This window comes from Notamacropus eugenii, chromosome 4 (genome assembly GCF_028372415.1).
Source record: "Notamacropus eugenii isolate mMacEug1 chromosome 4, mMacEug1.pri_v2, whole genome shotgun sequence".
NCBI lineage: Eukaryota > Metazoa > Chordata > Mammalia > Diprotodontia > Macropodidae > Notamacropus > Notamacropus eugenii.
Window position 1 is genome coordinate 257,528,738 of NC_092875.1, and position 26,057 is coordinate 257,554,794.

The 26,057-nt window shown below is 37.0% G+C and overlaps 1 protein-coding gene across 3 annotated transcripts in view; it reads right to left on the reverse strand.

Moving 5' to 3' along the window:
- Nucleotides 1-11,541: 11,541 nt before the first annotated feature.
- The window catches only part of LOC140501169 (desmocollin-3-like), an 89,314-nt gene continuing 74,798 nt past the window's right edge, over nt 11,542-26,057 (reverse strand). For 2 of the 3 annotated variants that reach the window (XM_072604468.1, XM_072604466.1), the window contains exons 14-16: nt 24,968-25,092; nt 16,197-16,511; nt 11,542-14,646 (exon numbers count right to left, since the gene is read on the reverse strand). In XM_072604468.1, the coding sequence (XP_072460569.1) occupies nt 14,449-14,646; nt 16,197-16,511; nt 24,968-25,092 (638 nt within the window). In that variant the 3' untranslated portion in view covers nt 11,542-14,448. Of the gene's footprint in view, nt 14,647-14,724; nt 14,771-16,196; nt 16,512-24,967; nt 25,093-26,057 lie in introns of all 3 variants that reach the window. The other variant, XM_072604467.1, reaches the window with a different exon arrangement.

The window sequence follows — 26,057 nt, forward strand, 5'->3', positions numbered from 1 at the left end:
TTTGATGGTTGGAAAGTTTATAACAATTCAGAAATTTAATAAAGATTATTAATCTCTTTGCCAGTAACTGCTAACCACATTCATTCAAACTGAATTTTAATTTAAAATAGCAAGAAAAAGGATAATAAATGTACTTCTCCTCACTCTTGGCAACAAAGAACACATTTTCTTCTGCCTTATCCACAGACCTCACACACTCTTATAGAACCAAAAATTTTTGAGTGGGAAGGAATTTTAAAAGCAATTTCATTATTATATTTGTATCTCAAATCCTATCCCAGTGCCCTACACATAGTGAGCACTTAAAAAAATGTTTGTCATTTTTTTGTTGAATGCTAGGCACTGGAGGAGATACTGAACTAAATGAGGTAGTCTTAGAATGAAAAGGGCTATTTAGTGTAATCTGTACCTAAAAAGGGGCAGCTAGGTGATACCATTATAGATAGAATGTCAATCCTGAATTCAGAAAGACTCATCTTCCTGGTTTCAAATTTGACCTCAGACACTTCCTAGATGTGTGATCCTGGGAAAGTCACTTAACCCTGTTTGCCTCAGTTTCCTTATCTATAAAATGAGCTTGAGAAGAAAATGGCAAGCCATCTGGTATCTTTACCAAGAAAAGCCTAAGTGGCGTCATGAAGAGTCAGGTACAACCAACATAAAAAAAAAAAATCTTCAACATCTTTAATAAGTGGATGCCCAACCTCTTCTTGAATACCTCTGTTGGTGGGGAACTCACTACATTTAGAAGGATCTGATTCCAATCAGAATGAACCTCCCTTATAAAATTGGGTCCATGACCAGGAATCCCAGATTCTCAGATCCAGCCTGGTGATGTATTCCAGAGCTGTTGTTGTTTGTGGGTTGTTTTTTTTTAATAGAACTTGACATTCTGGTAGTCCACATTCTCACGCAGTAGGAGAAACTAGACAACATTATAGCTCTGCCAGTTTTGATTTTTATCTTACACTAACTATCATGACCTAATCTTAACAGACCAAAATGTCACTGACTTCTAAAAGAACCTTCTTATGTGAATCTGTATGATATGATAATGTGCCAGCAAAGTTTTATAATTCAGGGGTAGTTTTTAATTTTTTAAAAGATAGAGAAATTATTTTGGAAGCCTGAGATAGACTGGTAAATGGCTAATATTAAACAAAAGCAGTAAGCTATTGTTATCATGTTAAAATTAGCATTGTAATGACTAGATATAGTTAAAATTGAAGATAGTAGATTCAGTTAAAATTGTCTTAATTTTACTTGTGGTTGTCATTTAGTATTTATGGGAGTGACCTCAAAGTTCACCTAGTCCAACCTGCACTTCAACCAGAATTCCTTCTCTAAAATGCCTGACAAGTAATGATCTAGAATTTGTTTGAGAATTTCCAGTGACAGGGAAATGACCACCTTCCAAGGCTGTCCATTCCAAATTGAGACAGCTCTGTTAGGTGCCTTTTCCTTTTTTGAACTGAGATTTGCCTCTCTAACTAGAGCTCCTAATTCTGCCCTCTTAGGTCAAGAAAAAGAAATCTAATACATATTCAATATACATCTTTCTGATATGCAAAGAGAGCTATCATGTTCTACTATACTTTTGACTTCACTCTTTTCAGTGGCACTCTCTATTGCCTACAGAATTTTAAAAAAGAACCCTTCTCTTTGTCACCCAGGTAGCCTCACAATATAGCTCCATTCTTTCTTTGAGAATGTTAAATGTTTCTTCCTTTCATCAACTCTATGTTCCAACCTAATTCACCTACTTGCTGACCCCTATATATAATATTCCATCTCCCACATGCCTTATATGAGCTTTTGGAGGTTTTACAACAAAACAACAATAAAAGTAACACTAAGTTTCTTAATGTCCTAAATTTCTGTTTTAACTCAACTCTGTTAAGAAACAGGTTAACATTCACTCAGGACTTTCTGTACAGTACTTCAGATACGTGGATTCTGGCTGTCTCTTCTGATTTATCAGATGTGCCTGAAGGCAATTACTTTCTGTGTGTGTGTGTGTGTGTGTGTGTGTGTGTGTGTGTGTGTGTGTGTGTGTGTGTGTGTGTGTGTGTGTGTGTGTAACCTGGTCCTGCATGAGCATGCTTAATATAAAGGTACTGTAAGGGGCTTTTGGAGTATGCCCACTTTGCCTAACATGGAGGCTTCTGCATCACCTACTCATGGAATTTCAATAAAGCTGCCCTCAGTCACAATATTCTAACTTCCTCATGGGCCTCACTGAACAACAGGCATGTCCAGATTTAAGCACACAATCTGGCTTTAACCACAGCACAGACCCCCAGACTCAATCATAGGCCTCACTGAACAATATAGCCCTACCCCTACCTAGCCACTGCCCCCAGATTCATTCTCCATATTTCCCACAGAAAGAGTAAGTGTGTCTATGGACTCAACCACAACCACATCCATCTAATTTCAGACAGGACCAATCAGAAAGCAGCACCAGCAGGATGCCTGAGCAGGATGTGGACCCCAAAACAATAGAAGGGACTTTTCCTAAATTAGCACCTGAGCAGTAATAGCAAAAACTGTCCTTAAGGTAAACTTGTCACATAGAGAGGCTTATTATAATATCCTTGTCATACATACAAGCCCCCCTAAACAGGTTTTTCTGCATGCATTATTGGAAACCGTATGTGCGGTTTCACCAAGGCTGGGATCCTTCCCCCATTACCTAATCCCCTAACAAACCCCTGCTGCCTTTTTGATAATCATGATTTCTGTTGTGTAATCAGCATCATTACACTATAAAGTTACCTGTCTTGTCTTACTAAGTTTCTGGTTCCTCTTGGAACTCAGCCCATTGGAGGCATCATTCCCAGTAAATGTCTCTGCTTGGATTAGAGGTAGTCTGAGTCTGGATTCATTTGAAATGAGCCCCTCAGCAAACCATGAAGCTGCAATGCTGACCACATGGGTCAATATAACTTCCTTTGGTTGACTGTATAATTAAAACAGGCTACATCTTTAAAATTGGAAAGACTGAAATGGTTAGAGCAAGCCAAGAGTCTTTCTACCTCTCCTTCCTTCTCTGTCCAGAGGGCAAAGATTACAGCTCATTTCATTGTATAGGCACCACAAATGAACCAATGAAAATGAAAGAACTTTCTTCTTCCCCTATATATCCTCAGTTTTTACCCTAGCGATGAGAAATGAGCCTGGGATCTTTGTACTACTCTTTGTCCTCAGTTTCTGGTCACCATATCTAGGAATTTGAGTGTGACTTTGGAATCAGGATTCCATGTGGGATGGTAGGCAGCCAGCTTGGCAGGGAAGCTGTTCTCAGAGAAGCCAGGGTGCCTGAGGCTCAAACTGAAAAAAGGGGTGTGGATTTGGAAATAAGACTGTGCTTTATAGGAAGGGAGTCCCTTACCCTCCCAAGGCTGATTTAAAGGAAGAGAGGGATTGTGCCTGCCACATGTTGGGGGAGTAAGTTTCTATGCTTATGACTATTTCTTTTTATTTCTTTGTAAAAGTTAATCTGAATGTTAATGGTTAAATGGAACAGGAGTGCAGAGAACACACATTCTACACTTGGAGGAACAACATTGGTGAGGACTGGAGTCATTGGCAGGGATCTTTGACTGACCTCAAGCTTTCTTAAAGGTACAGGAGAATCCTAGATTGGTGGGGGGATGAAATCTAAGACAGCTGGCCTTCAGATAGAGGGAGCCAGAGTCATCAGTATTACATGTATATACATGAATTCACTAGCAAAGAATGTCAATTAGTTTACATGGACAAAGAACATGACACTAAACAGGGAATGTATCCTTTCAGACATAATCCTCAAATACACACTCCTTGTAATATAATGCAGGTCCATCAGGTAGAAATTACCAAGAGATAGTTTCTTTTACATATAATACCTCACACTTTTGCTCTAGAGATCAAAAAAAAGCTTTTAAAAAAAAAATTAGTACTTATTAAGCTGCACAGGGTCATGGTAGTCATAGGATATCCACAAGGGGCAACAAGGAAGCCACAACCTCTGTTTCTTTCCCTACCTGGGGGCTCCCAGCAGTCTTTCCTCATTCAAAAGCTAGAAGGAAGAAAAGAAATGCATAGAGGGCTAAGAGAGATATATCTATCCTTTCATATTTGAGCACATTTATAACTCCATCATCAGTCCTTCTGGATCCAAAGCAGAAAATTCCAGAAAAATCACCACACAACACAAACTTCAAAGTTACTCATGATTGGATGAAAGCTCATCAAGCTTCCACATGTTGGATGGGTAGCAGGTAAAAAATATTGCACATGGTGTAAGGACAGGATCTTCACTATCCAGTCCTCAACTAGAACTGCTACTTTCAAATCTGTTTTCATGCCCATTTTATTTAATCACTTACTGACTATTACACAAAATTTGTCTTGAATAACTCATTTGTCTTACATATTTAACATACTGTCTTCATAAAATAATAACAATAATTTTAATACCATTTGCATAGCATGTTGCCTTCTGTCTCGCCCTCAATATGCCTTGCTTTTTATCTAGGCTGGCTTGCCTATCCAACGAGTGTCAGTTGATCAACAGTCGATGGGGATGGTTGGTCCCTTCTCCACATGAGTTTCTTCCCTGATGGTGGTTCTAAGGGCTGGGCTTGCAGGATGAGTGGTCTGAAGGATACTCCCAGAGTTCGTTATCTGACTGTTGTTGGCAACTGTTTAACAGTTGATAATGGTGGTGATGAAAAAGGTTACCCCCTTTTCCACGATGTGTAAAATGCTGCAAGTAGGCCCCAAAATTTAACTGTACAAGTATAGGATTATAAAGATGTGACCAGATAATTCATGTGACATACCACAAATTCATTGTCAACAGTATGATATATCAAATAAAAAAAATAATGTAATCTTATGTTGCATTAATAGAAGTATAATGTCCCTGAATGAGGGAGGTAACAGACATTTTGTTGTATGCACTGGTCAAATGGTCGGATCATGTTTGGCATATATCTGTATGTGTGTGTGACTCCATTTTGAACTAGCCTCTGTCATAGTTAATTACAACAAAAGGATTCTTCTTTTTAATCTCTCAAATCCAATTACAGATTAGTAAACTTCTGTTCCACTGTGGCACTTTACAAATGTAGAATCCTTGGTTCCATTACTTCTGCTTTCCATATGAAGTATTGGTTATTGTCCAGTTGTTTCAGTTGTGTCCAACTCTTTGTGACCCCATTTGATGTTTTCTAGGCAAAGATAGTGAAGTGGTTTGCCATTCCTTCTCTAGTCCATTTTGATAGATGAGGAAACTGAGCCAAACAAGGTTAAGAGCCTTGTTCAGGGTCACACAGCTAGTAAGTTCCTGAGACCAGATTCAAACTCCAGCCTTCCTGACTCCAGGCCCTCTGCTCTGTCCACTGCACACCTAGCTGAACCACATTACCCATATTGCTAGGAAATTGTATTCAGAGGTTCCTTTACTGATGGATTTAGTTCTATGAATCAAAAAACCTTCCCTGGTCATGGCTGTTAGTAATAATAATTTGAATAAAACCTTTTGTTGTTATTGACTTGTACACAAACTTTGAGCAAGGTCCTTTTCACATGACAGTATATGTTAGAAGGAAGCATTTACTAGAAATTCAAGGGGGAAGACGATTTTCTGATGGAGGAATCAGGGAAGACTTCATGGAGGAGGTGGCAACTGAGACTTGAATTAGTTGTCTTCAAGGTTAGCCTTGGCCTCTGAGTTTTTCTGACTTTCTTCGAGACAGCTCAAATTTCATGTACTGCAAGAGGCGGTTCCCACACAATCAATTTTAGATGTGTTCAGTTATAGGTCTTGGCAGAACATACGGTGGATTGCCCAAAGGGCAATTGGAAATGAGGGAAGACATCCTTATCTGAATATGTAGATTTAGAACTTATCTGAATAGAGGTGATGATTCAGGTGGATGAATCAGCAAAAGACTGGGGAGTAGAAAGGCGAGGACAGAAGGCAGAGGATATCAGAACAGAGCACAAGGAGGAAGCTGGAACAGCAGAGGAGATGGAAAAGTGATAACAGAGATAATAAAACCAGAAAAAAACATCCTAGAAGCACATGGGGAAATAGTATCAAAAAGGGAGTGATCAAGTGTCAAAGGCTGCACAGAAATCAAGGTGAGTGGTGAGAAGAGGAAATTGATTAGGCAACCAAGAGGCAATTTTAGAATAGTTGCAATAGAGTTATAGGGAAGAAAGCCACACCATATGAGCTTGAGTTTGCTTCAGGTATCCCCTTCAACCTCTTCCCATCAGAACCTGAATTGTGATAAGCAAGCTTTCACCTTAGCTTATCTGGGACCATATCTCTACTTCATTCACAAGCTGTTTCCAAATGACATAGCCATATGTGTTATATTCCCACCCTCCCACACCCTTACATCCATTCTTCCCCCATGATTTGGATTTGTTTGGAAGTGAATATCACACAATAAGAACTTAATAAATGCTTCATTATCATCATCATCATCACAAATAAGAATGTGGGAGTAGAATTATAGACTACTCTGAACTATGTATGCTGAATGACAGCAAACTCAAACAGAAATAAATCCCTAGGGCTGTATTGACTTTTAAAAAACCACAAATTAATGTTATCTATGCTGTATTATAGTTTTATTTATTTCTTAAACATTTTCCATTTGCATTTTAATCTTATTCGACCTAGGAAAGCAGTGGGGAGTTTTACTGCATGGGAAATAGGTGCAGAGAAGTAGAGTTTGACTCAATAGAAGGGGAAATTTCGTAACAATTAAATACTCAAATTCCCTATCGCTAGAAAACAACCATTTGTCTGAGAATTTTGGTTCAGGTACAGGTACTAGATGATCTTTCCAGCTCAAATGATACTATAATATTTCTGCTCTAACTTGTTAGTGATGATTCATTTTTAAGCAAGGAAAAAAAATGGCAATTGTAATTCATTAGGAATTTCTGTAAAAGAGTCCGTTGGTTCGAACTCATTTCTTCATGTCAGAACAGCCTGCCCATTTCAAAAAACAATTTCATTGTTTCAGCACAATCTGCTACTCATGATGGCTCATAGGATCGAACAACTTCTTGCAAAAGAAGTGTATCAAATGACTGTTGGGTAAATCCCAAATGGACTTTTTTGTTGTTTTATAGGTCCACTTATTCGGTTCACTCATTGTAAGAAAGCAGGACACAAAAGGCCAATGCAACCTGACTTTTTTTAATGGGAAGCAAATTGAATGCACATGTCTTAAAGGTTGAGTTAAAAAACTTCTTGTCAACTCTTAGAGCTCTTTTGCTTTGCTCCTTGTTTCCCCTCAAACACAGCCACACTTTGTAAAAAGATGGGGTAATGCCACAGCAGAAGAAAGGTTTCAGGGTCAGGTCTCTGACTAACCTGAAGCTAACACAGTGCCTAACACACAGTGAGCATTAATTAATAAGTGCTGGTTGAACAGAATAGATCATGTTAGGTTATTTCGCTTTGAAGGACTTTTTTTTTTTTCAATCTTCCCTTTTAAATAAGAGGAAATATTTTACTTTGTCAGCTCAGGGTCACTCGTCTAATTATATTTCCAGATAATAATAAATATAGTTAAAATTTATATATCATTTACTATGTGCCAGTCACTGTGCTAAGCATTTTACAATTATCTTATTTGATCCTTGCAACAATCCTGTGAAGTAGGTCATTTTACAGATGAGGAAACTGAAGCAAACAGAGGTTAAGTGACTTAGCCAGAGTCATAGCTAATGTCTGAGATCAGATTTGAGTTCATATATTCCTGCCTCTAGGCTTTGCATCCCATCCATGTGCCACCTAGCTGCCCATCCTGTGTTTCCAAGTTAGTGAAATGTCAATCTAGTAGAGATAAACTGAAGGAAAACTGACCAAATAGGAGTAAATGAGCTTTGTTTTATTTAAGCAAAATTACCCAAGGAGTATTTTTTATCCATCACCCACCATGCTTCTGTTTAAGGACCCCAAAAGATCCTGCTGAGCTTCGGGAGGGAATCTAGGGCAGGTAGGGAGATGGACAGTCATCCTCCTGGCAGAACAAGGGAAGGTGGTCCCCAACTAGAGTCGAGTTCTTCAGCCTCATATATTCCACTTAAGAAAAAAACCTGTACTAACAGTTATTATCCCAAAGTAGAATGGGCTACCCAGGGAAGTGGTACTATTTCATTAGACTTCTTAAGGCAAAGAAGGTGCAAGGCTTGTCAGCTATGTCTAAGAAGGAATATTTTTTCAGGAACTAGTTAGACTATGTGGTCTCTGAGGTCCTTTTGAGCTTTGAAATTCTTTGATTATGTGATTATTTAATGAGGGATTCTGAGTTATCTATTATCAGTCAGGAAAGGGATCAAGGAGTAATTATAGATTTGCAGGTTATTCCTTGGAAGCATCTCTCTACCCAAAGTGAGGTTGTGGACAAAAGAAAAAGTGGCACAAAAGTGATAGACTTTGTCATGAATAGTAGGAAACAGCCTTTTTTCTTTGCAGTTTAGGATTGATAAACTGAGCCCAGAATGAGGGATTTGAAATTTAAATAATTTATTACCATTCCTATCATACCCCTGTATCAAATGCTATAATAGTAAATTGTTAAAAGATGACCTTATCAACTCTTCCATTTTTGGGATGGTGTTGAGAAGTCCCTTAAAAACAGAATGAAATATATTTAATTTTTTATTGAGAAAACTATATAAAAAATCTAGATCAGTCATAAAAAAGTATTAATTAAAAAGTACTAGCAATTTAACTATCCAAGTTGCATATGAAATATAGGGCAGGTTTTAAAAGTTCATTATTAGGTAATAGAATTTTTTTTAAAAAAAAAAAGATACAAAGGTCTTACTTAACCATAGTTAATTAGGTAAGTCACACCCACATGTTTTGGGTTATACATGGAATAAGGAAAAACTGACTGCATAAAGTAAAAGTTCAGTCATCAATAGCAAGTGTCTACCTGGAGAGGAACCTGGAAAAGAAGGCAGAGATTGAACAAGAAACAAGCGCTCCTTGAGGGTAGAGACTGTGGCTTTGTTTCTCTTAGCACCAGGCAGGCTATCCTGAATACTCAATAAATCTTGGTTAATGAAATGATGATGAGGTGATGAAAACTACTTCAGAAGCTGGAAGGCTGTGTTAAGGCTCACAGACATAGATACATTGGAAGAACTTGATTTGGTTTGGCAAAATTCTTACTAAGAAGTACTTACCGAGTTGTGCCAAACCCAGACCACTCCAACTCAGTCCCCACCCACCATGAGGTATCCATACCTGGAGGATGCTCACTGATGCAGCTATCTGAGCAAGGTAACAGTAGTGTCTGCCAAAAACCGTGTTCTTAGGTTCTACTTTGTTTTGTTTGGAGAAGGGAGGGAGGAATACGATGTGAAAGAAGAGAAGACAAACAATTACAAGAGCTGACTCAGACTGCCCATAGGTAGTGAAAGTTAACAGTACATTACAAGCACGAGCTTTGCAGTCAAGGATCTAGAGTTGACTCCTAGCTCACTCACTTATGACCCATGACTTCTAGGCCTAAGTCTCTTCAGATGAAAACCAACAGGACTGGACTAGATAACTTTTAAAGTCTCTTCTATCTTAAATACATGATCCTTTATATCGATACCAGTTATGCTATTTTTAAAGAAAGAAAATACCATTGAGAAAGTTATTCATGTTCATATAAAGAGAAAAAAGGAACAAAATTCCCTGCCTCTTCTTGGTATTGTGATAGGAAAAATTGGCAGGTAGAATCAATTGATTCTAGGAGTCTCTGCTATTAGCAGCTAATATCTATCTTTGAAACAAGTTCAAATTTGAATTGTTTCTTGTGAAATTGAAAAACACTAAAAAGATCGCAGAATCTCCCTTGTAGCTTAAAACAGTCTGAGTAGTTCTCTTTTAATTTGAAGAAAGAATTCACCTTGAGTTATAAAGTTGTTACAAAATATTGTTTATGCTAAATTTGTTTCAATTTCAAAAACTATTTTTGAAACTTCAGTTATCAAAAATGATGCAGAAATGGACATGCTATATAACTTTGTGAGGTTATTAATATTACTTTTCCTCCAAAAAAAGGATAGTGACACAAACCTATCCAAATCTGTATAAGCTTTGTAGAATAGAAGTCATAAGTTCATTTTTAAAAAATCTATTATTAAATTTAAAAGTTTATTTAAATTCTTAGAGATCAATATCATTTCCAATTTAGACCAGTTAATTCAAATTTGAATTCAACTTATTAAACTGAGATTCAAAACACTATAACTGATTCCTTGACAAAAATGAATGACCTTTAGTATTTACTAAAATCTTTTTACAATCCAATGACATATCCATTACATATTAAACAGATATGAAAAGAGGAAGAGAAAAGCTAATTATTTTTTCTTATCATCATCCCTCCAAACATCTCAACACCTTGTAGAACATTAAAAAAATCATTTTTCGTTCAATTGATTATACATTGTGAATTTTCTAGAATCCTTAAAAGAACTCCTAAATCTTTTCTGACAACAGAGCCCATCCCTTTTGAAAAGCTATTCTTTGATAGCAAGGGATTAATTACTCAGTTTATTTTTTTATAGTGAAAAACACAGTAGATAGCACCAGAGTATATGGGTTCCAAGTCTGGGCTTTCCATTAACCAGCTGTTAGACTTCGGGCATAACACTAGAACTTTAGTTTCTCATCCTTTTCTAGTTTCCAATGAAAAAAAATGAGTATTACTTATCTCATGCTTCCTGTGAGGAAAATATCTGCAAACTTCAAAAAAAAAATAGAAATGCTAATTATTCTATTTTATCTGTAAATGAGTTGGAATAGATGATGCTGAAGCGCCTTCTTCCTTTGAGTGTTCATTTTTTTTTGATACTCAATAATGTGCCTAAGAGGTAGGAAGGATGAATAAGAAATGCTCCCTGACTTGACATAGCTCATATTATCTGGAGGGGAGCAGAAGACTTAGCCATGTGACAATAAGTAGAAAACGATAAAAAGTTAATGTATAAATACCATCTGGTTCAAGATGATTATAATATGATATGATTTTTAACAGAAGTGGAATAGGAAATCACATAAATAGTGAGTGGCAAAAAACAAAGGGGAGTGATTAAGAAAAATCCATTGGTAAAACTGGAAACACTGTACTTGGTGGCTCTGAAGTTATCCTCTGCAATGATGATGGCTCCATATCCTGTGCCTCTCCCATCAGATTTAATGAGAAGCTTCCAGTGAGGAAACCTTACAAAGGTCTTTTCCTCCTCCCAGTCCCCAGATTCTCATCTTCCTAAAGTCTATATACTCTATACCTTAACTTTTCTTTCCGTCTTGGCCATTATAGCATATATTTCTCATCTGGAAAGTCTATTGAGGTCAAACCAATCCATTTTCCAACCTTTTAGAATCATTTTTAACATATTTTCCATCCTCAATACACACCTGTCATAAATTAGACTGTCTAGTTTGTCCATTTGATGGTAAGCTCCTTAAGGGAAAGACTATCTGCAGTGCAATTCTCTAAACATAAAGGCATGAAATTAGTTAAAAGTCTGTTTATTAGTATATAATGTTTTATTTTCCCATTCCATTTACAATCCTCTAAAGTTGTATCTAATATAACAATGAATAACTTTAATTTTAGTAATGAAAGTTTCTTCCCTAACATAGACTTCTCAAAAACAAAAACCTAAAAGCATTGGATGTATAATTTATAAGTATATACATTTCAATAAAACCAAGAAAATTATCCTGTGCATTTGCATAAAAAGCAGTCATTCTTCTTAAAATAAAGTTTTCAGGGTTTTCCTTTCAAATACCCATACTTTTTGGTTAAAGCAGCATACAATATAGGATTGTACAGTATAAAGATAATACCAATTGACTGGAAGGGTGCTAACTTTTTTAAAATACAAAAAGATATAACATACTTTCAAAAGTTTGAATTTTAAGTGGATATTTCAATAGCAAATTAATTCAAAGTACAAAATACCAAAATACTGTATCTACACAAATATTTCCTATAAAAACTCCCACTAAGCTGTATATATAAAATACCTACACCTTTGGGATGCATATAACTAATTGTAGATTCATCTTTTCACCAATCTTACTTAAGCTACCCCACCAAGCTTACATAAACCCTTTTCCCCTTGAATTTATATAAGTTTCAGAGCAGAGAAAAGTTAAGGGAAAGGGGAGGGATTGGGTGGTATAAAAGAGATCTAACAAGAGTTTTGCTTGTTTCATTGCTTTGTGCCCAATTCTGCATTACCTCATTTAGGGTTTTCTTGGCAAAGATACTGGAGTGGTTTGCCATTACCTTCTCCATCTTATTTTACAGATGAAGAAACTGAGGGAAACAGAGTTGACTTGCCCAAGGTCACACAGCTAAGTGTCTGAGGCCAGAGTTGAACTCAGGAAGATAAATCTGTCTGATGAGGCCTGACATTCTAGTCACTATGCCACCAAGTTAAATGACAGCAATCCTTGGCTACCAAGAGGAAGAATGGATGATGTCTTTGGCATCCTATTCTCTCCTTTTCCTTTCCCTGTTTTCCTCTTACCTCCTGAAATGTCTTCTGCTCCAAAATCTCAGATTCTTTATTCCAGTTTTCCCATGCTCAAAAATTCTGTCTGAATTTTTATGCTACTTCAAAATCCTTATTCCCTTACTTTGCGATCACAAAGGAAACCATCTGGTCACATTAGTTTATATCTGGTAAGAACTTAAGGTGTGACAACTTAATCTTCCAATGGCTATTTCCTTGTTATTCTAATTAATTCTCAAATTAATGGTATGGGGGGGGGTAGTTCTAGGAAATAATGAAGTGTGAGGAAACAGTGACTTCTCTAAAATTATAATGATTCTTGAAGCAAGAGAAGATAGAAGAGCATTTGTAGAAGTCCAGCTTGTATAGAAAGGAAGTAGAAATGGAGAGAGGAAGCAGTATAGAAAGAAAGAAATGAAATGTAGGCCAAGAAGGGAGGTGTCCTGAGGCCCATTTATATATCTCCTAATTCATAAACTCAGGGGAACACAGGTACCTAGACCTCCACACTTCTTGTTTAGAGAATGTTCATAGCCCAACTATTCTTAGAACTATCAAGAGCTTGCTTTGGCCATAAAAAAAGCAATTATTAACCTTTCTTTATTCATTATGACTAATTTCCATGAAAATAATAATTATATCATGAAATATTGACTATTATTTTGATCTGATTATGACACAAAACATTCCATATGTATTCAGCCTTTGCAGTTTGTGGCTTACTTAGTTCAGCTGTAAAATCACAATTCTTATTTAAAAATGTATTAGCTAGTCTGTGCAAGTTTCAAGGGACTTGTGGAAAACTAAACTATTAAAACTTACTGTCCACATTATTGTTTATAAATAATAAAAGACAGGGTTAGCATGTTGCAGTGCTGTATATTATTAGAGGTAAGCTTCACGTTGAAAAGAAAATATCCAATCAGAAGCAAGTCATTCCTCTTGCCTCTTAAAAGGGAAAATCATGTGGTTCATTCTGCGGTTTTAGTCCTGAAAGGTGATTCTTATTTCTGCCAATGAATGGAAAGGAACAACCAAGTCAGAGAAGCTAGTAAGGGCTTCTAACTCACAAAGAGAATAAAGAAAAATAAAAAAGTTCCATATGTTTAATGTATGATTATAGATAAGGTGCTGGGCCCCTGATTTTACAGAGGAGGAAACTGAGGTAGAGGAAGGTTAGGAGAGTTGCCAAAGATCACACAAATAGTAAGTACCAAAGGCAGAATTTGAGTCCAGGTCCTCTGAATCAAGTCAGTATTATGTTCAGTTAGTTTAATACAAAGCTACACTTTTTTTAATGGTTATTGTTTAAGGTAATGAGTACAAAAGTCTCTCTCCCCCTCCACCTCCCTCCCTCTTCTATCTTTTCCCTCCTTCTCTCTCCCTCTTTTCTCTCTCTCTTCCTCTTCTCTCTCTTCCTCTCTACTCTCTCTCATCCCTCCCTCTACATGATCAAGGGACATCACCTGACAAAAGTTCCAAGTATTGTCTTATTATATTTAAATGGTTTGAAAATTTTACAATCTACAATACTATTGGCATGGAAATCATTTGGTAGTTTTAATGGCAAAATATTTTTGCTTATTAGGATGAAGGAAGGAAGGCGGGAAAAAGTATACAAGTGGATACAGAACTTTTAATTCTTAAAATCAAGTCTTAGAAATAGTCGTTTGTCTATTTACCCCTAAAATAAAGAAAACCGATATCATTTTGCCATGTGTTAGTATCTTGGCAGAGGTAAATAGACTTGCAGAAAAAAAATGTGTGAGGGTAAGTAAATCTTCCCTTTAAAACGAAGAAAAATTCACCCTCATCATAGTCATCAAATTTGATTTTTTGGTTCTTTTTGGAGCCTTCCAAACTATCTGGAAAGTTGTGGAACTATTAGCAATGCATTTATTTCTTCATGCATGTTTGTGCTAATGTAGCAAATTTGGGTTCCAGATGATCTAAAAATTCAAGCCCTTCTTCTTCATGGCGCTCACTGCAACATCCTACAGAACCAGCCACGGAGCCTCTTCCTTCATAGTTATATGTAAGGACATAGTCTTGAGCATTGGTATTGTCTTCATTCTGGTTGCAGAGACGCAACTTCTACAAAGTAAGAAAACAGATTTTATTATTTTTAAAGAAGCACCTAAATAGATGAATGTAAAAATTATTTTTATTTACCTTTGATTGCTTAATTTTTAACCAGAGTGTGTCCTCTAATGGATTCCTACACACAAAAAATGTACATGGTTGGCCTGTATCATAAGCATACTATAAAATCAACATTTAGCAGATCTATAGCAATCATGCAGCTAGAAGATTGTGCACAAATGTGTTCTTCATAATCCTATTTCCATCAGGAAATTACAACTCAAAGCAGTATTTGCTCATGAAATGGAGGTAGAGCCAGGACTCAGATCTTTGCAGTTTTGGTTCAATACATTGGTAAGTAATCTAGAACTATATCTCTGTACATCAAAATCAAGTTCCCCCAAACAATAGCCACAATGGAAATTTTCCACATAGTACAAATGAAATTAAATGAGAAAGAAAATGAACTTCATTTGAAGGTTAGACATTTCAAAAGGAAGTCTCTGTCTCCGTCCTCCTGTTCTTTGTCTACCAAATTTCCTTGTCCCTAATTGGTATTGGCTTGTACAACTTTTACTGTAAAATGCCATCCTTCCCATACAATCACCAGCAGCTTTCCCAAAGAATAAGCTTCCAAGTACAGTGTATTGAACCAAAGAACCACAGATAAATGGCTCCACTTTCCTACCTTCTTTCCAATTTGAGTTTAGAGTTACCTTGTGACAGGAAAACCAGAATCATAAAAAACCAAACAAAACCAGGCCTACACTTGGATTTACCCACAATAGCCAATTGATCAATGATAACTTATAAGTCCTTCCTATCTCAGGTAAAGATCTAAAAAGATTAAGGACTTTGAAATATATGAATAAAAGATGCTCAAACCATTGGAAATCTTGGAGAGAGAGGAAAGTGGTTAGGATATCTGTTCTTTTTCATTCTCTGTTCATGAACAGAGATTCTCTGGTGTCATGAACTTATTGGGAGAGAATACAGAGTGTAAGACATGCACACTTAAGCAATTTGTGAATTTTAAGTATATGGGTTTTTTTTCTCTAAAGAACTAGATTAAGTGAATTTGTACAGTGAAACCCCTAAATGATAGAAAAGAGATTTAATGGGTGGCATGAGACATGCTAATAGTACTGAAGAGTGACATATTAAGTGAAATGTAATGAATAAAGTAAAATCTGTTTCTGACTAAACATAAATAAGAATCACTGAAAATATGGAATCATTATTCCAAAAATATAAATTTAACTTAGCCTATTATTACAAACCTCCTGTTCAGTACATATGTGTGTACATACACACACATATAGACATATATATACTTACATATACACGTGTATGCACACATATTATACATATGTGTATAAACATGTGTGTATAGAGAGATTCGTCTATATATAGATGTAGATACACATACAAAGATACACAGAGATATACAGATACAGACATTTATATATATATCTATATATATATATATTTATATGCACTTACATAATTCTCAAAAATTCTAATGCAAACAGTATAACCTGGAGACTACCCAGAAAACTTACTTCACCAATACGTGGTTGAGTATAATTGTGCCACTCAGAGTATGTATATCTGCAGGTATCAACATCAACATGTCCTCCATTCCTGCATGAATCCAGGATCTGATGTCCTCCTCGACAGGATTCCAAGGTCTGATGTCCTCCTCGACAGGACTCCAGAGTGTGATGGCCTCCTCGACAGGATTCCAAGGTCTGATGTCCTCCTTTCATCATTTCAAAGCATTCCTGGCCCCCATTTTTAATTCCTGATCCCAAAGTGCCACAGAAACCTTGACCATTACCATTCAGCACCTGTGTGGCAAATCCATTTGTGGAACACTAAAAGAAAACAGAACCATTTATGTCATATGATCAAGGAATACAAAGCATGATGATGGGTATAAAGGAATACATTTATTTGCCATAATATTTGGGTAATTAAACTTTGCCATTTGCACACTAGTGGGTGTTATGTAGTGAAATTTGGTGTAAAGCAGGTCTGTCCTTAACATCATTTCAATAAACATCAATCATATATTACAGTAAGAACTAGGGATACAGTGATAAAAAATGAGTCTGTCCACCAGACTGTAAGGAGGGAGGGAGTATATGTTATGCAGCATGTATGCAGAAAAATAGAATACAAGCGAGGAAGTGACAGGATCAAAGGAACAGTCTAGTCAGAGTACTTCACAAAAACTGGCAAAGGAAAACAACTTTATCATACGAGAATAATGAAAGGGTAAGGAAGAGGAGGTGGCACCTAAACTGAGAGATAAGAAGAGCCAAGCCTCCTAAAAGGGTGGGGCTACTAGGTGGTGGATAGAGGGCTAGGTCTGGAGTCACGAAGACTCCTCTTCATGAGTTCAGACTGGCCTCAGACTCTTACTAGTTGTTGTGAGCCTGGGCAAGTCATTTAACATTGTTTGCTTTGGTTTCCTCACCTGTAAAACAAGTTGGAAAAAATAATAAACCACTCCAATACCTTTGCCAAGACAGCCCTGATCAGGATCACAAAGAGTTAGACACAACTGAAATAACTAAAGAACAATCTCCTCAAAGGATCTCGTTGCATCCTATCACAGACTGTGCTCTGTCCCTCTTCATTCCGTCTTATCTACTGACTTCATTGTCTAGGGTCTCAGAGAGACTGAAAATAAGTGCTAGGATGAGGAATGACAGAGAGCACAATTCTTTCCAAATGTACAAATGAGTCAGTATACAAGGAGACAGGGATAAAGGTGGAATTCTGGTAGAGGAGATAGAAAGGGAATATTATGGATAGAACCAGGAGACCCCCTTCCTATAGGAGAACGTTTCTTTTGTGGGACTATATTACAAAACGGAAAGTATATAAGAGGAAGGGAGAAAAGCTGGAGGACAGAGAGGAGTGAGTGATATGCCCATGTCAAATCATGTGCTAGCAATGAGGGGACGGTGAACTGTGTGGTCCCAGAAAGAGAAGAGCCTACAGCTCTTGCCTATTATCTTCTATTTTTTTCATGAGTCTCTCTTCTCCCAGAGGGTTCATACATAATCCACATCTATGGGGAGGAGCCAAGATGGCGGAGTAGAAAGACACACATATGCTAGCTCCGAACCCACAGCCCATAAAATATCAGTAAAGAAGAACTCCCAACAAATTCTGGAGCAGCAGAAGCCACAGAACAATGGAGCGGAGGAGATTTCTGTTCCAGATAGAACTGAAAACCTGACGGAAAAGGTCCCTTGTGCACCTGACACAGAGCGGAGCCCAGCCCTGCCTTGGCCACGTGGCACTGAGAGGAACAGATCCCAGCAGGCTTCAGGGACAGAATCTCCAGCAGCAGCACAGGTCCCTCCACCCACAGGTGACAAGGGTTGGTGAGAAAGTCTTTTTGGGTGGCCAACAGGGGAGTGGGGTGTCCCCGTAGCTTGGGCCCCCTCGGCAGCGGCGGGGGCGGGGGGGGGGCGACAGGGGCTCCCAAGGCAGGCAGGAGCTCGGATCCATTGTTGAAGGTTTCTGCATAAACCCCCTGAGGGAACTGAGCCCAGTGAGGCAGCCCTGCCCCCACCTGAGCACCTGAACTTAATCTCACACTGAATAGCAGCCCTGCCCCACCACGAAGCCCTGAGGCTGGGAAGCAGCATTTGAATCTCACACCCCAAGCCCTGGCTGGGTGGATCGGGAGGCATAGTGGGTGTGGAGAGGACACTCAGAAGTCAAGTAACAGGCTGGGAAAATGCCCAGAAAAGGGAAAAAAAATAAGACTATAGAAGGTTACTTTCTTGGTGAAGAGATATTTCCTCCCTTCCTTTCTGATGAGGAAGAACAATGCTTATCATCAGGGAAAGACACAGAAGTCAAGGCTTCTGTATCCCACACATCCAAAATAAATATACCATGGGCTCAGGCCATGGAAGAGCAAAAAAAGGATTTTGAAAATCAAGTTAGAGAGGTGGAGGAAAAACTGGGAAGACAAATGAGAGAAATGCAGGTAAAGCATGAACAGCAGGTCAGTACCCTGCTAAAGGAGACCCAAAAAAATGCTGAAGAAAATAACACCTTGAAAAAGAGGCTAACTCAACTGGCAAAAGAGGTTCAAAAAGCCAATGAGAAGAAGAATGCTTTAAAAAGCAGAATTAGCCAAATGGAAAAGGAGGTCCAAAAGCTCTCTGAAGAAAATAGTTCTTTAAAAATTAGAATGGAACAGATGGAGGCTAATGACTTTATGAGAAACCAAAAAATTACAAAACAAAACCAAAAGAATGAAAAAATGGAAGATAATGTGAACTATCTCATTGGAAAAACAACTAACCTGGAAAATAGATCCAGGAGAGACAATTGAAAAATTATGGGACTACCTGAAAGCCATGATCAAAAAAAGAGCCTAGACATCATCTTTCATGAAATTATCAAGGAAAACTGCCCTGAGATTCTAGAACCAGAGGGCAAAATAAGTATTCAAGGAATCCACCAATCACTGCCTGAAAGAGATCCAAAAAGAGAAACTCCTAGGAACATTGTGGCCAAATTCCAGAGTTCCCTGGTCAAGGAGAAAATATTGCAAGCAGCTAGAAAGAAACAATTCAAGTATTGTGGAAATACAATCAGGATAACACAAGATCTAGCAGCTTCTACATTAAGGGATTGAAGGGTGTAGAATATCATATTCCAGAAGTCAAAGGAACTAGGACTAAAACCAAGAATCACCTACCCAGCAAAACTGAGTATAATACTTCAGGGGAAAAAATGGTCTTTCAATGAAATTGGGGACTTTCAAGCATTCTTGATGAAAAGACCAGAGCTGAAAAGAAAATCTGACTTTCAAACACAAGAATGAAGAGAAGCATGAAAAGGTAAGCAGCAAAGAGAAGTCATAAGGGACTTTACTAAAGCTGAACTGTTTACATTCCTACATGGAAAGACAATATTTGTAACTCTTGAAACTTTTCAGTATCTGGGTAGTTTGTGGGATTACACACACACACACACACACACACACACACACACACACACACACACAGCACAGAGTGAATTGAATAGGATGGGATCATATCTTAAAAAAATGAAATTAAGAGGTGAGAGAGAAATATATTGGGAGGAGAAAGGGAGAAATGGAATGGGGCAAATTATCTCTCATAAAAGAGGCAAGCAAAAGACTTTTTAGTGGAGGGAAAAAGAAGAGAGGTGAGAGAAAAACATGAAGTTTACTCTCATCACATTCCACCAAAGGAAGGAATAAAATGCACACTCATTTTGGTATGAAAACCTATCTTACAATACAGGAAAGTGGGGGAGAAGGGGATAAGCAGGGTGGGGGGGATGATGGAAGGGAGGGCAATGGGAGGAGGGAGCAATTTGAAGTCAGCACTCTTGGGGAGGGACAGGATCAAAAGAGAGAATAGAAGCAATGGGGGGCAGGATAGGATGGAGGGAAATATAGTTAGTCTTACACAGCATGACTATTATGGAAGTCATTTGCAAAACTACACAGATATGGCCTATATTGAATTGCTTGCCTTCCCAAAGGGAATGGGTGGGGAGGGAGGGAGGGACGAAGAGAAGTTGGAACTCAAAGTTTTAGGAACAACTGTCGAGTACTGTTCTTGCTACTAGGAAATAAGAAATATAGGTAAAGGGGTATAGAAAGTTATCTGGCCCTACAGGACAAAAGAGAAGATGGGGACAAAGGAAGAGAGGGATGATACAAGAGAGGGCAGATTGGTGATAGGGGCAATCAGAATGCTTGGTGTTTTGGGGTGGGGGAGGGGACAAATGGAGAGAAAATTTGGAACCCAAAATTTTGTGAAAATGAATGTTAAAAGTTAAATAAATAAATTTAATTAATCAAAAAAAAAGCATTTAAGTGCAAACAAAAAATGATACTCATTTAAAAAAAATTAAATGTATACTTTATGAAACAACAACAACAAAAAAAAATAATCCACACCTATGCAGATGGCTAATATTTCCATATTTTCCTTCTTAACCACTTACCCAAGATCTAGTGTGTTATCTTCAAGTAGATATTTATTGCTCTGTCATTTTAAATTCAGCACATCTAAAATGCAAGGTGTCACCTTTTTCTACTGCGGAAAAATTACTCTAAGTATTTAAGAGAACATTAATATTTCATTTACTTTTTCTGTTTCCTGGAATAAACTGCATTTGTAACTCACCTTTTTCTCCATCTACTTGCTTTTGATTATGTCATCCTTTTCTATGGGTTCAAAGATCACTTCATGAGACAGTGAGGGCTAGTGGATAAGCCACTAAAGATGTGGGTTCAAATCTCAACTCAGCCGCTAGCTATGTGATCTTGGGCAAGTAGTTTTCTCATCTGCAAAATCAGAGGTCTGGACTTAATGACCTCTAAAGTCCCTCACAGTTTTAAATTTATGCTGTTGTATTCAAATGACTCCAAAATCTATATATCAAGCCCATTCTCTTAAATTCCAGCTTCACATCACATCTCTTTTCCAGGTGGCAATTTCTACCTGGATGTCATAATGAACATTAAATTCATTTCTCTGAACATCCTCTTTTCCACCTAAATCTGACTGTCATCCCAAATAACACCATTCTTTAGAAACTACACCATTTTTCCAGTTATCCATGGTAGAAATCTATGGATGTTCTTTGAGTTTTCCTTCTCCCATATCCTATTAAATCTGATCAACTGCCCAGTCTCATGGATTCTATCTCCCTAGCATCTTGTGTTCTTCTCCTTTCTCTCTAATTTAGACCTTAATCTTCTCTTGTATTGAGATGAGGATCCTGATTAGTCTCTACTTCCCCTAGTCTCACCCTGGTCTAATTTATGCATTCAATTGCCAACCTAATTTTACCAATATATAAGTCAATACACTGCTAAAAAAAACGTTAATGACTCCCTATGGTCAATAGGACAAGAGCCAATCAGCACAGTTTGGCATTTTAGGCTATATTATGGCCAAGTGGAATATGAATAAATGGAATATGAACACATAAAATATGTATATAAGTATACATATTTATATATTATGTGCAAACTATATAACTACATATTATTTTATACATAAATGTATACACACACACACACACACACACACACACACACACACAGCCACACAACCCAACATTCTTCCATCAGGATCAACCCACATGCCTGGATGCACTTCCTGCTCACCAGGACCTTTCAGAATAGCCAACTTCCTCCAAAGTTCAGCTGAGGTGCCACCACCTCCCTGAGGTCTTTCCTGAACTCTTGAGCAAAAGATCTTTTCTTTCTCAAATGTTCCCATGTGGCTTTGTCAGGAAATCTCATTTTCTTACAGAATAGTTTAAAGCCATATTTCTGAGAAATGTATTAAAATGATTCTTAGGTGTTTCATTTCCTTAAATATTATTTTTATTTCATATTCTACTTTGATATGTTTCTAAAGTTACTAGTTAATCTTGATTTGTAACTTTAAAACTATAAGAACTGTAATTTCATCAGTGTGCGTATGCCCTCCATACCTTAGCAGATAGTCTCTAAGAATAATTATGCCTAAAAAAAATTATCTGGTGACTAATTTTCTGATAGTAAGTGCCTCAAAACTTAGACAGGCTCCTACACGATACACATTCTTGTCACTAGTCCCAGATACTTTTCAGCTTTGTAGGCCTGTGCATGTTTGATGTCCTCATCTCCATGTCATGATGAGCCACTAAGTTAGGACTTTAAGGGAGGAATTAAACAGGAATATTAGCTATTTTAAGAGGTTTTTAAAGTCTAATTGAATGGGAAAACATAGCATGCTTTCTTAGGTAGACACACATAGAATGGATCTAGCTTAATAATTAACACATGGAGAAGTTAAGATACTATTGTTTTATATTTTGGCTGCATATACCAGTTAAACACAAGCATAGAAGAAAGAAAAAAAACACAACATTTTTCATTCGGGCCAATCCTACTATATTAATGTAATGACAAAGAAACTCCACAAACTAATTCTTTTTCTTTCAGTGATAAAAACATTCATTTATATATGTAACCTTGAGCAGCCTCTTTGAGTCCTTTCTTTCCTCTAACCCTTAGATCTCCATCAATCACCAAGACATGTCAGTTCTTCATTTGAAAATTTTCACACCTCTTGTAAAATTTCACTGACACCAAAAAGGGAAAGTAATTGGCTGAAGACAAATTAAAGGGCAGAAATACTCAATTCTGATTTTGTTTCTGTGTTGTCTACCGAAGAGAATGATCAGTATTCCAAGCTGGGCCTAGAAGAAGGACGGGTTGTTCAACTAAAGATTAGCAGTAGATACAAAACATAAGTGGAGTCACAATGAAGGAGAAAAGGCAGGGATTTGCCTGACTTCTCTCCCAAACTCCTCCAAATACCTTTAAATAATGCTTCAAAAGAAATTCTAGAGTAAGATAACCCACAAAAGGATGGAATGAAACAATTTTCTGACCAAGACAGCAGCAGAAAAGGTTTGTTGCACCAGAGTGAAAGTGGAGTGCAGACCAGCACAGACTGGGCCCCAGAAAATCAGAAGCAGGCCATGGAGGTGGTGGTGGTGGTGGTTTCCAGAACTCTCAGACCACAGATGGTAAGGGGATAAGACACCTGGTCAAAAGGAGATCACAGGGGTCCCTCTGCTGGCACTGGGAGCAGGACTCTGTTGCATTGCCCATATCTGAATATAGGTCACAGTCCTGGGTATCAGCCCCAGGACAAAGAGAAGCACTTGCACACCAGAGCTTGTGGCCACAGGGAGTTAGGACCAAGAATCACCTACATAAAAAAAGCTGAATATAATCCTTTAGGGGAAAAAAATTGATACTGAATGAAAACAAGGACTTTTGAGCATTCCTGATGAAAAGACCTGAGCTGAAAAGAAAATTTGACTTTCAAATGCAAGACTCTAAAGAAGCATAAAAAGGTAAACAGAAAAGAGAAATCATAAGAAACTCAATGACATTAAACTCTTTACATTCCTACATGGGAAAATGATACCTGTAATTCATAAAAACTTTCTTATTATTAGGGAAGTTAGGTGTATACATAGACAGAAAGCACAGATGTGAACTGAATATGAGGACATGATTATTTAAAAAATAAAATAAAGGGGTGAGAAAGAAAGAAGACTACACTGGGAGATGGGGGGAGGTAGAATGGTAGAAATTATCTGGCATAAAAGAGGTTCAAAAGGGATTTTACAGTGCAGGGGAAGATGGATAACATTTTTTAAAATAAAGCATGTTTTTAAGGTATGTGCACTGTTTTTAGACATAATACTATTGTACACTTAATAGAGTACAGTATTGTATAAACATAACTTTTATATGCACTAAGAAAGCACACTCATTCTCTTTATAGCATTTATTGTTCCATACTGGCATTATACATACTGAATAATACAACCTGTATCTCCAAGTAGTTTTAAAATCCTTGAAAGTAGGAAGTATGTCTCATATTTTTTTTGTACCTCCAAAAGCATGTAGTACTGTCCTGATCATATAGCAGGCATTCAACAAATATATATTAAATTATATAACAATTTATCAAGGAAAAATAAGAGGTGCTTTGAATTCTATAAGGCTAGATACTCTTTTGTACCCCATCTCCCATCACATGTTGTTAAGGAATTTGGGAAGGGTTCTCCTATGTTTAAAGAGAAGGGTAAAAGGACTTAAAAGACATTTGCAGGATAAATGAATTATAAAGAGTTCAAGTTTCCCTGCAAATCCTTTCTGCCAGTAGAATGAAGAAAATAAAGTGCTTTATTTTTTAATAGAAAGGTATTATTATATGATCAACAATCAGACAAAGTATGTACACGTCTTTTACCTAAAACACTATTATTGCTTAGAAAAACTCAATCTCAAGTAGTAGATTTAAAATCATAAGCATGGAAAGTTTCCCCCAAAATTATAACCTATTACATATATGTGTGTGTGTGTGTGTGTATATGTTGGTTTCCCTAGCTACATGGTAAGCTTCTTGAGAACAAAGACTATTTTCACCCTTTTCTTCTTTGTCTCTTAGGATGCAGCATATAGAATGTACTTAATAAATGCTTTCTGTTTGATAGTTTACAGTAGAAAACGAATTGGCAGGGTTCCTCAACTATGCCACTGCAACTATGTAAAAATTTGATGCTGCCATAAACAAACGCCTTCTGAATTTTCTTGGTGTTATCTGACAAGGTGCCTGATGCTATTAAAAAAAATTTACTGACGTCAAAATTGTTTTATGTGAAGAAGCAAAGCCTTACATAATAAAAAAAGGCAATCCATTCATGATGAAAGATTTGTTCCTAAAAGCACATTACTTACCACTCTGTCATCCCCAGGAGCTTCTGTGTTTGATATAATTAAATTTTGCTGAGCCATATCATCGGGAAAAGGTTTTTTTACTTTTGAGGGACTCCAAATTCCACAGACTAAGGTGAATAAGATACCTAAGTGAGAAGAAGAAACCATTTGAGTTCAATATGCAAAATAAGAAGTACTCAGTATGTGATTATCTGTTCAGCTGATTATTTTAGATCCTTAGATCAACTCTTCATTTTTCTACTTAAGAATTTACTGGATACAATCAAAGAATATCACCAAGTATGCTTTAAGTGGTTTTTTTTTTTGGCCACTTCAAACCCAAATTGACCAAACCGAAGTTAACTTAGGTTTCAAAATCAGTATTCCAACCTATATTTACGCAAATTTAACCATTCTCTAATAGAATCAGAGTCTAATATAATAATCCCCACAAGAAAAAGAATATAAACTTAGGGCAGCATACAAAATTTACATAAAATACACAAAATTCACAATATCTATTTAGGGAAGAGTTTTTTTTCTCCAAATATCCTACTGAATACAAGATGTATAAATTATTCCTATGAATACAAGGCAAAGAAAGATCATTCTAAACAGAACAAATGTTCTTGATCAGTATCCCGATCATTTCTCCACTGTTAAAGATTTAAATTCTATGTTAAATCTTCATATGGCTGAAAAATACAGAAGGGTCAAACTATACATTTCTATTAATACAGGGTATTCCTAAAGTTTTAATGCATTTTAAAGCTTTAATAGCATAAACATGCACTAAGATTTAAGAGCTATCTGTACATATGTAATATATACTCACATATTAAAAGAAAACTAGAATTGCTTTTCCATGTAGTCCTACTCTGATGCTTACTTGTGGTGTTCCATAAAACTAGGTTCTCAAAGAATAGGAAAATGGAGCTTCATCTCTGATAGATTCTACTACTCTGGACAGTCTTCAAGTAGACACCTGACAATGGTCTGAGTTCTACATTCTGAGGACCAACTTAGCTAAGTAGGGAGCAGCTTATCACCAAGTAAATTGACTACTTAATGATAATTATTTTGGCTTTAGCAAACAGTGAAACGAAGAAAA